The sequence below is a fragment of the Triturus cristatus genome, chromosome 6 (assembly GCF_964204655.1).
Source record: "Triturus cristatus chromosome 6, aTriCri1.1, whole genome shotgun sequence".
Taxonomy (NCBI): Eukaryota; Metazoa; Chordata; class Amphibia; order Caudata; family Salamandridae; genus Triturus; species Triturus cristatus.
This window is the reverse complement of record NC_140589.1, coordinates 1,667,667,679-1,667,681,223: the sequence shown is the minus strand read 5'-3', so window position 1 is coordinate 1,667,681,223 and position 13,545 is coordinate 1,667,667,679. Positions and strand designations below refer to the sequence as shown.

The following is a 13,545-nucleotide window of genomic DNA, read 5'->3' as shown; positions in this document are numbered from 1 at the left end:
GGGTTGTGTAGGAAGGTGGATATCTGACTATGGTTACCCCCAACTTTTTGCCTAGTGTCTAGCTGGTTTTTCGACTTAGTTGGCCTGAGATCCTGCCATTCAGGGTCTCAGGCTGTCTGCTCTCTCTGTAAAATGGACTCCATGTACCCTAGGTACATAACCAATTGGTAAGGATCACCTTATTGGACCCTGTACAGTGTACCCTAGGTACCCAGGGCATAGGTGTACCCTAGGCCTCCCAGGGGCTGCAGCATGTATTATGCCACCCCTGGTCTGGCCTTCCAATCAGACACAACTGGCTGATCACTCAGCTGGGGCAAGGTCGTGTAATCACCCCTTGCTTAGATATAGTATGCCTATATCTACCCTTATATATAGACACATGTGTACCTATCAGTCACTCCTATGGCAGGCCTTAACAATCCTGGAGGCAGAGTGCTTGGTAACATGTGAGATGGTGCTCTAGCATGAGCTGAGCCTGTCTGCAGCTTTCGGAACCATGTCCTTATAGCTGTTCTATGATATAGCCTACCATATACTCTTAAAGTGCCTTATAATCTTAAACGGTTATGGTAACTATGGTTTGGCTTTATCAAAACATGTCGTGTAAGGTGTCTAACACTTTGGAATAATACCCCCATACCATTTCTGGACATGAGAATATTATTCCCCCCTTCTAGAGGGAAAGACATGTTAAAATCATACTTCAACTGTTAGCCTCTGACCAAAGCCTCAGCATCACAAAATGGATGCTGCTGCCACGACACAAGTCTGACCTCCTGCAGCTGGGAGTGATCCCAGCCAGGGAGGCCTGGACAATAGGTTTCCTGCTTGGGGAGGTGCTAGCACCTCCCCAGACAGCCTTTAGTGTATTGGGGCAGGGTGGGGTGAAAGGAATGAGACATGCCTGGGGCACACAAGGTGTTCCTTGCATAGTCCAGTTCAAACCGGCGCTGGGGCACTCCAGCCCCAGCTCTGGCGCGAAACTGGACAAAGGGAAGTGGGTGTAACCACCCCCTCCCAGGTCCCACCCATAAGGCGTGACCTAGCAGGTATCCCAGCCCCCCAGATTAGTATAAGAGTGGGAGTTGGGCCTAGAGACTTTAGATTATCCTGAACCTGCAAAACTGAACAGAAACTCTGGACCTTCGACATTCGACGAAAGAAGAAGACTGAAGAATCTCCCTTGTAGCCAAGGAGTGGCTACCCTGTGCAAACAGGCACCATCAAGAGACTACCCTTTGCTTTGTGAAACGTTCGACGAGGAACCGACTGCAGAGCCCGACCAGAGCCTTGATTTCCAGACTTCTCCGACCCTCATCCACATCTGCAGCAGAGCTGAGATCCGTGGAGGCGACGAGCGACGTGGGACCGGCTACCTGGGAAAAGTGGCTAGTAACTTACAGCGCAGCTTCTGAGGTACCCTCGAAGTTGTGCACCGGGGATTGAGAAGCCCCAACCCCAAGCACCATCTGCACCGAAGACCAGCCCCCCACACTCCACGAGTCCTGCGTGGGGCCCTTCAGCATTTTCCTGCTTGCCGCGTCTGTCCGGTTGCTTGCCCGCTGGCTAGTGGCCTTTGTGACGACGCTCCCTGAAATCTTCTGCGCTGGTTTGGCTCCTCCAGACTGGCTCCCGCTTCTCTGCAAAGAAGAAGCACCCCAGACCTTCCTGGTCTGCACCAGAAGCAAGTCCTTTGTTCTTCGTGGGTTCCGCTTGCCAAGGCTTGGTGAGTCCTAGTCCAACTTCGACGCCGCCGACAGCAAGAGCCTTCGTGGGACAGCTCGCCTCCTGGTCCTGGTCGTCCTCGACGCTTCCTGGTCCTCCTGGCTGCAGCGACAAGCTTCACCTTCACCTGCAACTCTTCACGACATCGCCTGGTTCCTTCCTGGTTCCACGTGGTCACTGGCTAGTGACCTTGACTCTGTCCCCTCTGCTTGCAGGTTTCTTCTCCTCTTGATCCCAGCCTTGGGATCCACCGGACACTCCCCCCTGACTGCCTGTCAGCATCTTTCTTCAGGCATCCATAGGAGTCGACGACGAAAACGACGCATCTTCACCCCTATGCACCCGCAGCCTGTGGGCTAGGTAACTTGGGTACTCCGGTGCTCATCAGGATAGTGACTATCCTAGTGTCTAGTTTTCAAGTCTCAACTTCCTAGCTACTCCGGAAGTGTCCTAAATCTATCTATTTCTAAATTGTAACATTGCTATTGACTTTTACGCATTACGCGTGAGTGTTTCCACTCTGCACACGAATCCCGTGGGCCTCCCACTCCCTAACTAACGCTAGTGTAGTGTAGCCCCAGCGATTCCCTAGGCCTAGGCCTATTCTATTTCCGTGACAGTGGTTCTTATACCACTTATTTAGTATATGGTTTGCGTGGCCCCTAGGGCCCAACTGTATTACTTACCTGTGTGACTTACTGTATGCATTAATAAGACTGTGTTGTACTTACCTCTAAACTCATAAAGAGTGCTGAGGGTTTGCTTAGAATAAATACACTTTATTTTATATATATATCTGTTGTGGTGTCCTTTCATTTGGTATTCAAGGGATTATATATGGTATCACAGCTGGCTTCACATGCCATTCAGAGTTTAGCCTAAGACTGCTCTTGTCCATGCTACCACTAGGATAGCTGGTCTATAAGGTTGACTTTACAACCAATCACCATAAGGGTATTTGGACTGATATAAGGTGTACACTATAACTAGTGACATCATACATCAGGCCAACTTCTCACAATATCCTCCCAAAGTTGGCGGTTATAACGCCCTAACAGGGCTATGGAGTTGGCCACCTTAATGGTCATTGCCGAAGTGGTTGAAAACCTCTTGCCAACTGTGTCCAATTTACTGCCTTCCTTGTCCGGTGGGGCTGACAGAGGGGAGGAAGGATTACGAGAATTTTTCTGGGCCGCCTGGGTCACGACCGAATCCGGTTTCGGGTGCCCATTAAGGCAAGCCGGTGCCGTGGATGGAGCTTTGTACTTCTTGTCCAGGCGTGGAACAACCGCAGGTACGGAAGCCGGCGTCAGCATTAATTTCTTTCCCTGGTCCCAGAGAAAGTCAATGATAGGGATTGACTTTGTCGACTTCTTCGTCTGCTCCTTAAAGTCATGCAAGAAGCACTCAGTCTCCGTTGATTCCATGACCATATGAAACTGCGTCGCTGCTCGTTCAACTATCTTATGAAAACCGCCAATATCCACTGGCGGTGAATCAGCTTGGCGCGGTTGTGGGGAAGGTGGGGAGGAAGCCACATACTCCTCCTCCTCATCCTGGTCCGTCCGATCTTCCTGGACCTCCCCCTCTTCCATCTCCTCAGCCTCCTCATCCGATGACTCTATCACCTGAGGTGGCGGTTTCTCGTGGCAGACCTGAGTCGCTGGTCGTGATTGCTTTGGGGCTGTCGTTGATGGAGTTGTAGTAGGCACTGGGCCCCCTGTGTCCAGTGCTGGAGACTCCGGGAAACGTTGCTTATAGTCCCGGATAAGGAATTTGAGGTCATTAACTATCGACAGGGGAAGACATACCATCGGGGTGACCTCCGTGCGAACCTGTTCCTGGACGGGGCGTTCCTGCCCGCTCATCTCCTCCTGTTCCTCGTCCGTGCTTTGACATTTGACTTACAGCTCAGACGGGGAAGTAGCCTGATCAAAGAGCTCTTCTTCCGACTCCTCACTCTGAAGAATCTCCATAGGCAAATTGGTTTGCACCTTACTCGGAGATGTCGTTTCCGGTGTAATCTGCGGTCTGGACAGTTTGCCAGATGCCGATGCCTCTACAGGAACCCCTGCTGTCTTCCTTGCTGACATTCCTACCAGTTCGGATTTCCCCATGGACGACGACGACGACTTTCCCGTCGACGATACCGTCGTCGACGGCATGGTCTTCGCTGACGGCGGCTCCGTCGACGATACTCTCCTCGTCGACGATGTCTTCGTCGACGATGCGCTCGTCGACGATTCATTCGTCGTCGACGCCTTCGTCGTCGATGCCTTCGACGTCGACATCTTCGTCGACGATGCCTTCGTCGTCGATGCCTTCGTCGTCGACGCCCTTGTCGTCGACGTCTTCGTCGTCGACGTCTTCCGTCGACGGTGGACTCCTCATCGACGATGTCTTTGTCGACGGGACAATCTTCGTCGTCGACGATGACTTAGCCGCCGCCGACGGTTTTAACAGTATAATAGACGAAATAGGAGTACCTGCTGACGACGATGAGGGGGTGGTCGTCGTCGACGAGAAGACTGACGACGATGTCGTTGTGGACACGGTCGTCGTCGCTGTGGAGACATGACCTGGCGCCCTTTTTTGCGCTGAAGAAGGTGTCGCAATTTGGCTGGCCGACAGGGTAGGCTTCTTAAAAGTCAGAGAGTCCTTGCCAGACACTGAAGACTTTGCAGATCTTGCCTCTGAAGACTTCTTGTGTGTCTTCATAGGAGGAGCGTCTGAGGGGCCAGGAGACGTCCCTCTCGGCCTCTTCAGGGAGACTTCAGAGGCTCCGGAAAAGCTTGCCTCTGATGACACCACACTCTCCCTGTCCTTGAGCCTGTCCAGCCAGATAAGGAGACGACCCTCTCTGTCTCTCAAGGTCTTGTGAGGGAAAGACCTACATATTTTACAGTCCTTAGGGACGTGGTCCGGATACAGGCAATACAAGCAGAGGTCATGCTTGTCGTCCACATGAAGCCTCTTCTTCCCACATGAAGAGCAAGCCCTGAAAAGGGCTTTCTTCTGGGATTCAGACATGCCAGGAGTTGTAGAAGAAATAAACACTCAATGCAGTAACAAGAGGCCTGAAGTGGTCTGTGTTCAATCCTTGAAGTAGAAAGTCCCAAAAAAGTGAATAATCTGGTTTGAAAGAAATCCTGAGGAGAACTCAGGCTGGAGACTCCCTAGCACAACGTGCGGTAGAAAATCTGAGGGACTGAGGCTCCTGCCAGGAAGGTTCTAGAGGGAGGAGATAGCTGATTGGCTGACTCTAAGAGTTTGGTCCTTTTTTACATAAGGACTAGGATAGGCTGCTAAGGGGAGGCCCTTAGGCCTATTTTTCTCTATATATGTCTATAGGACATTACTTTTTTATGTACCGGAGGCTCCCGTCTCGACGACGGGGAATGATTCAGGCATGTGAATCTATGAAAGACACCCCTAATACTGGATAATGAGGACTGCCTTTTTAAGTTTACTTATGCAAAAAGAGTAGCAGTGAATTACACATTACAATTACCAAGCTCAAACCCAAATTGGTATCACTGTCTCAAACGATTAGATCATGCAAAATACTTGCTTTATCGCATTGAAGGTTAAACATTGTATATCAGCGGAGAGTAACAAAAGGTGTATGCTTTTATACAAAAGTAAAGAAGACTAAACCACAATAAAACATCTAGAATACACTTTAATTTTTTTTTTTATTGCTTTTGCCTTATACACTATGGACACATTGAAGCACTACATTATTCATGACCGTTCGGATCAGAGGATGCGTAGGAATAGCAGTCAACAGGGATACTTTAACATATGGCTACCCACGGGCCCCTGTCTATGTTGGAAAGACAAGTCTCCTGCTGCAGTGCAACCCGTCCAAGACCTTGACCAGATGAGAGAGTTGAAAGTGAGTTAACAACAAGCATATCAAGTCCATAATCACTAATGCATGGCCTCCTATTTTCATATATCATCTGTTCGACTAGCTTGCATTGATGGATGCAGAACAACTCCCTTGAGATCAATGCAGAAAAAACCTGAGGTCCTAGTTTTTGGTCCTCAGACCTCAATCTTGGTATAATGCCTGGTGGTCGGGCGATTGCGGTCCCCTTCTTGTTCCCGACAAGACAGTCAAAAACTAGGAGGTTATTTTTGACGTGGGCCTGGCCTTCAAATCTCAGGTCAGAAGCACTGTCAGCACTTGCTCCTATATTTTGAAGACTCTCAGAAAGGTGCTCCCGTATATTCCATCAGCACTCCATCAGCCCACGATCATTGCACTAGTTACCTCCCGGCTTGACTATTGTACCTGAATATTAGCACAGCCTCCCTGAACAGGCTTCAGATTGTACAAAATGCGGCAGCCAGGTTGATCGTCAATATCCCTAAACGGCACTCAGCAAAGGAAGGGCTTCGCACTCTACACTGGCTCCCTATTAGGAAGCTAATCTTTTTCAAAGCCTTGTGCATGGTTCACAAGGCCCTGCATATTAAAGGTTCACAGCAGCTCAAATCCATGTTTAAATAGTACAAGCCTCGGAGGGCTTTGAGATTTTCCTCCCAGAGAAAATTGATCATCCCCAGAGTCCGCAAAGCCAGATGGGGTGGCCGTTCCTTCTCAGTGGCGGACGCACAACTTTGGAATACCCTACCTTCCTCGATTTCCCAGGTAGAATGGCTTCCGGTGTTCAAAAAAGTGCTGAAGACTTGGCTTTTTTCAGTTTAGTCAGCAACCCGTCTTTCTCCTCTCTTCCTCTCTTCCTCTCTTCCTCTCTACCGCCCAGCGCCTTGGTACCTTTGGGTTTTAGTGCGCTTTATAAATCCTCATCCTATCCTATCCTTGGTCCATGCATGGATCCGAGGCATCACGCCTCCTCGATTTTGTATAGCATAGTAGGTTTCACCATTTTCTAGCAATGTCTTGTTTTACAGTAATCTATCCCAGCGAGAAAAGCATAAGTTTGTTTCTGAATAGGTCTACATTGTTTGGGATACCAGATAATTGTGATGTCATTAGGACCCTGGTTTGGAATATGGCAGAGTTAATTTACCTTTCCATTCCAAAATGTTTGGATTACTCTGCACCCCCAGATTCAGTAAATGAAGTATCCTCCTCTCCTCCCCATTTCAGATACCAGTTACTTGAACTTAGGCACACCATGTGTAGCCTGCACCTATTATAGTAAGCTCTTAGTAGAAATTATATCTGGATTAGGCTTGGGACCACTATGATTGTCACTTCCCTTGGATGCAGGAGAATAGCCTTCCAATCTGCATCTTCCTTGAGGCAAACCTTCCTTTCCCACGAGTTTCTAAGATGGTGTAGACAGTCAGGCACATTGTAAAGATCTTATAAATGGCTGATATACCTCCTTCTCAACAGCATTTCTGACAGTCCTTGTTGGAAAATGGCCCTCTCTGATTAGTCACCCCAAACATTTTGCCTTCCTTCTCCTCTTTTACTAACAATGGTTTTTTTTGCTTTAGGAGTCTAAGCACTTTATCACTGTCATCCAGTGGTAAAGCGCATGTGCTCACCCCTAAATATTGTAACATTGGTGTACACACAATTGGCATATTAAGCTTACTTGTAAGCCTCTTTTAAGTGGAATACCATATACCCAGGGCCTGTAAATTAAATGTTACTAGTGGGCCTGCAGCACTGATTGTGCCTCCCACACAAGTAGCCTTTCAAACCTTTCTCAGGCATGCCACTGCAGAGTTTTACTGCCACTTCGACTTGCCATTTAAAACCCTTTGCCAAGCCTTAAACTCCCTTTTTACCAATTATCCCTATTTAGCCCATATGGCAGGGTGCTGTGTAAGTAAAAGGTGGGACACATGCTTTTAAGTTTTGCATATCCTGGTAGTGACAAACAGCTAAATATGTTTTTCACTAATGTGAGGCCTTCTCCTCTCATGGGTTAACTTTGGGAATCCCTTAATTAACTTTTAAGCTGTAATTCCTGATTACAAAGGAGTAGCTGTGTCATGTTTTATATCTTTGGAATGGTAATGATAAATTATCTTTACTGGTAAAGTTGGATTTGACATTACTATTTTAGAAATGCCACTTTTTGAAAGACCTGGATTGGCAGTTTGGACTGGACTGTTCCCATGATGAATAGGGTCAAGACTGATTTGCATATGGCTGGGTCTGAACTGGGGTGGCAAAGTGAGCTAAAGAACGATGATTGACTCAACCCAGATCTGTGACTGGGGAGGAGTGTCTGAAATGTTTCAGTGCTCCGTCCATCATCTCTTTGTGTTTACTTTTTGAAAGTGAACATTTCTCTGCTCTTACAGCTCTGTGTACCTGCAGCCTGTCTCCAATACATGTCTGGGGTGGGTGACAGCTACAATTTGTGCATTCCCTCTAGACAGCCACAAACACAGGAAGGTAAGGTGTGTCTGAGTACTCATCTGAATTTTGATGGGCAGGAATGGAGGGAAGGGCTAACCCTTACACCTTAATAGGAAGTGCCCTGTCCCAACACAAAGGGCTGATTATTCCCTACTGATAGTCTGGAGACAAGGCTGGGAAGAAAGGGATTCTGTGCACTTCAAAGACCCTTCTTTGAAGTCAACCTCACTTTAAAGGCATAACTGGGTATAAGTACTGGGGCTCTGATCCCACCAAATCAGACATTACTGGACCTGTGAAGTACTCTGCCAGGAGGAAGGACTGCTGTGCTGCTACAAGGACTGCCACTCTGCTGGACTTCTACTATGGAAGAACTTCTTTAATGCTCTGCTGTGCAGCCCTACTGCCTGCTACCCTCTTCTCTGACAAGGAAAGGACTGGGCCCATCTCACTTGAATCCAGAGTGACTCTAAAGCAATGCTGGCTTGCCCCCTGGGTCTGCTCCTTTCTACATGCTCAAAGTTCATAAGTTGTTCCAGTGCCGTCCAGCCATTCATTCAGATCAGGATGTTGCTGTGAACTGCTGGACTGCGCTGTGTACTGTTTTCATACCACCCTCCAGTTCAACATAGCAGTTATTCGCTTCTGTAACTCTACCCACAACATTTTACTGGTCTTACCGCAGTAGGGCTAAATCCATCCCCATTTTGCCAATTTCAAACTGGTATGTTACAGGACTTCAGCATGGCATGCAGATGACCATGAGGGGACAGTGCAGATTCGCTGTATTACTGGGGACACAGGCTGTATATTTTTCCAAGCTGTCACAGATACACATTCCAATCCGTCAATTCACAGCTGGGGCGGTGTAGAAAATCACCAATAAATCACACAGGAAGGGAGCCTAAATGTCACCAGCATGAATATCCAATGGCAAACAAACAGCAGTGCCCCTCTTTACTGCCCCATTGAGCTAGTGGTCAAAGTCGAGAGCTCACGGGGAAAAGGAAAGGGATGCCTCCTCTGTTCCCCTCTGTCGGGAGTACAATGCCAGAGGGAGGGAGGAAGTGCTGTGCCAGATGCACAGAGAGAGGCCTCTCAATTCTTCTACAGCACAGTCTCCATCTCACCTTCAGTCATCTCCTGCCTATGTATTGTTTCCTAAAGTGGCCTCTGGGACTAGCATAAACCGTAGAGACGGGAGCTTTTACTCGGTGGCGGCCTGCACTACAACTCCCTCAGCATGGCAGGTACTAGCGCAGTTGGACAGAGCAACGCTGTCAGGAACTTCAATTAGTATGCATCTCTTGTGGTCTGAGTAGATGAGGATTTATCACAGGGGATAATCAAGGCAGGTGAACATAGGCATTAGGTACAATGATGGGATCTTATACTAAGCTATTCTGAACATTTATATCTTCAATATAGATTTCATGTGATTAATATTGAATGCAGATTTAAGTAACATAATGAAGCTCTCATACCAAACAAGAACAAACGTGAACTAGAATCTGGAGGCCATCTTTGAACTCTAGTATATCAAGGCTCCAACCCTAAAAAAACCTCGCTTTCCAGTGGCCACATCTTGTTTGCTCATGTGTCATCTCAGTATGAAGACTGAATTGTACTACAATCATCCTTGGAAATCATCTTGTTGTAGGAGTATCACCATCCATGTTTGTATGGACTTAGAAACGCTCTTCAAAGGCATTATTGTTTAAGGATTGACTACTGAACTAAGTAATGTTCTTGTCTGTGAAGTAATAGTCTCTCGCTCCTTCTAAAGACATGAACCACGTATATGATTGGGCTTTCTGAATATCTTGTGAACTGCAGTCAATGTTATTCTAGGTGGTTGAGGGTTCATTTCTGCATTTATGTACCATTACACTCAGAGGAGTAAGGCTTTAAAAAAATATTTCCCACATATGTTGCAGGTGACCGATCTGTATTGACAAGCCTACATAGCTCCAGTGTTACCCAACTCAAAAAGGTATATAACACACGGCATGCTAGGCAGTTCAGTTCAGGAAAGGAAATAGCAATGTTATTTGTCTACTCTCTTTAGCACTTGAAAGTATGAGACAAATGCATACCACATTCACAAGAGAGTTCTATGCACTGATGTATGTTATTTCCGAATATGGCTGTCACCTTGTTTTTTCTGGAGTGGCTTTAGTCTCGTTGGAGTACGACAAGGGTGAGTCGGAACAGCATGAAAGTCCAGACATCCCCACAGTTTAACTGTGAGACACACATGCGCCACGACTCAGCTAGGCCACGTCGTACATAAGTCGGTTCTCCACGAATGGTCTAGAACAGTTTCATTTAGGTCTATGGTAAGAGGTGCTCAGCAAGGGACGACCAAGCCCCATAAAACTGATATCTTTCTGATGCAGCATTATAAATTAATTAATGGAGAGAAGGATGTGAGCCGCACAGGGCATGTCCACCATTTTTCCCTGCAGGCTACGCCGATCTAGAAAACACTTATTAATTATTAATTTATTATGCACTTGAAGCACAATAGACTGAGTCTTCATGTTATACCAAGCAGCAATGTACTATCTACCTGTTTGAAAATGGGTGAGGTTCTCATACCCCCATGTGACCTCATGTGGCCATTCAGAGCAGGGAGGCTCTTGAACTCCTTGCAGCATATGGAACATGTTAGCCTGCTTTTTACACCACATTTTTCAGATTTCCCTTTTTGCTGCACACTGAGTTAAAATAAAAGAAACAAAGAGTCAGTCTTCTCCATAACACACATTACAAAACAAGTTATTTATAATAAATAAAGCTTAAAATACTACATTTGTTATAAGCATACCAACAGTATGGTTACATATGAAAATTCAACCCAACCATGTCATAAAACATTTAGGCAAAGTAATATAACATAACGTGTACTTGCAAAGTGCATGTTAACTAACCACTTGGCCTCCTTAGCACTGAATAACAAGTGTTTATTGTTACACAACTCAATGGTACTCATTTAAGCGATCTTGGAAGAATGAAAGTACAAGTGGACCATGCCAAGATTTGAACCGGTGGCCAAAAGGCTAAACACAGGCTTCTAGGGCTGATGCATTAGTCTACTCAACCACCAGACCCGGGTAATAATGTTCAAGTATTGAAAATACAAGTGAAAGTGTGGCTTTGCAACTGTTTAATTTATTTTAAACTTAATTTATAACTTTTTCATTCTTTTGATAGACATAAAAGAAAACAGCAGCTCATTAAATCCATGCAACAATACATACATTAACCAACTGCTAATTTCCCCACAATGTCTCTGTTCCTCTTAAATATGCTGCATTTTTATTATTACAACCTACTGAAGAAAAAACATTAGTGTTACTCTTGAAAAGTTTGGCAAACTCAAAAGAGAGTCGAATCTGGATCCTCGAGAAGTTAGTATATATGGAATGACCCAGATGTTGTGAGATAAATCAACATGTGATGATTGAACAAATATAAAGTCGAACTGTCCATCAACTTGATGACTGCTTAAAGTAAGTATAGCGTAACTATGGATTCGTAGTTGATAAGGAAAAGATAATGATATAGCTGTAAATGAACAGTTCTAAAATATATACAACTAATATGAGATGGACTTTGTAAAGAAAAAAATGCCCACATTTAATGGAAGTTTCTCTTCAAAGATTTTTTATTTAGAGATTGAATGATTGGCTTGCTGCGTGTTTAGTTAATAATGTTTTATGTAAGATGAATGAAACGTGAAAATCAAGATGAATAATAGGTTAACTATAGAAAGAAGATGATGTACTATATAAAGAAATATATTGATAAATATTGTTTTGGGGCGAGTCCTCTAGACGTTGCAGCTTAATCAGAGGACAGATGCTCATGCTAAGATGTTCTAGGTACCACACCCTCCTGCCCAATCTGGAGCCACTAGGATGACTCAGGCCCAGTATATCTTATCTTCTTCAGAGTTCGAGGCGGGAGGGGTAGAGGCTGGAAGCCCTACAGGAGTCCCGAGCTCTGCTCTAGGAGGAAGGCATCTTCGAGAGAAAGCTATCTTGGAAACTCTAGCATGCAAAAACGCTGACATTACGCGTGGTCAGCGGTGGTGCAAATATCTTGGCAGGATTTTCTTCATTGCTGGGAAATGCCATTTGCCACCTCCGGGTGTAACTGCCTTTTGTAATCGGCTACTCATCGGTGACTGAGTTTGCCTGCCCATGTAGTTAGGTGGTTCACAACCAGAGAAAACGCCGTGGCCACTTTTAGAGGTGCAGAGCCTTCTGATACAGGACCAAAGACCCAACTTCACCCTGCTTGCTGCAGCACCACATGGCGGTAGTGTTGTTTGTGTGGAAATGTACTAGCTTCCCTTTGATGGTTGGTAAGAAGGACTTCAATGTCAAGCGGATTGCATTGAACTCGAACAAATGTATGTGGAGTTGGGAGACCAGAGCCCTCTGACCTCCAAGTGTCTCCAGTCCAGCACTGATGCATCAGTCATCACCATCAGCTCTGAGTGGGGTAAGGAGAGGAGTACGTCACGGATCAAATATCGGTCCAGCAGCCACCACCGCAGATCTTTTGCATTTTCCTCCGAAACCTATATGGAATCTGATAGGTTCCCCTAGTGCTGTGACCGCTGAGACTTCAGGCCCTACTGCAGAGCACACATGTGCCATTTGGAATTGTTGACTAGCAGCATGCAGGAGGCCAATATTCCAGCAGCCTCAACATCATCCTCACTGAGTTCAGGACAGAGGTTGAAACATCAGGATCATAGCCTCAAAGTCCTGGACTATCCGCTCCAGGAAAAAGGCACAAAACTGCACTGTATCCAAGATGGCTACGATGAATAGCAGCTTCTGCAAAGGAGTCAGGTGTGAGTTTGAGACGTTAATAGTGAACCTTAAGGTTGTATAGAATAGCCGTTGTCTGGATGTAGTGTACCACTGCCTGGGACAAACCTGCCTTCAACAGCGAGTCATCCAGTTTGGGGAAGACTGGTACACCCGACCTCCTAAGGTGTGCTGCGACCAGCGCCATCATTTTCTTGAACACCCGAGGGGCACTTGTGTGGCTAAAAGGGAGAATTGCAAATGAAAATGCTCATCTCCCGTTATTTTTTGGGGGAAAATAGCTTTCTTTAGATTTATATGGCAATAAACAACAATTAAGGGTGCAAGCCCACACTCAAAAGACATGAAAATAAACAGAGGAGGTACGTGCATATATGTCATCGTTGACAAAAAAAACAAGCATCCGTCAACAAGTATTAAGACAAAAACCCCACAATATGAAATGACAACAAGATCACAGTGTACACCAAGAAGCAGGAGCATAGCAAGGGAGTCAGCGTGTCGCCCAGGGGGCATGGATGTACTCCTTAATCCACCCTCCTCAAACCTTGAAGAAATTACTAGGGTACCCCCTACTTTTGCACGTGACTTTTTCAGCAGACATATAGAAATCCA

The 13,545-nt window shown here is 46.1% G+C and overlaps 1 protein-coding gene across 3 annotated transcripts in view; it reads right to left on the bottom strand.

The window, feature by feature from the left end:
• TRERF1 (transcriptional regulating factor 1) overlaps positions 1 to 13,545 on the bottom strand; it is a 753,074-nt gene that overhangs the window by 315,260 nt on the left and 424,269 nt on the right. For all 3 annotated transcript variants that reach the window (XM_085612831.1, XM_085612833.1, XM_085612832.1), the window contains one exon: positions 10,656 to 10,803. In XM_085612831.1, coding sequence (XP_085468957.1) covers positions 10,656 to 10,803 — 148 coding nt within the window. The remainder of the gene's footprint in view (positions 1 to 10,655; positions 10,804 to 13,545) is intronic.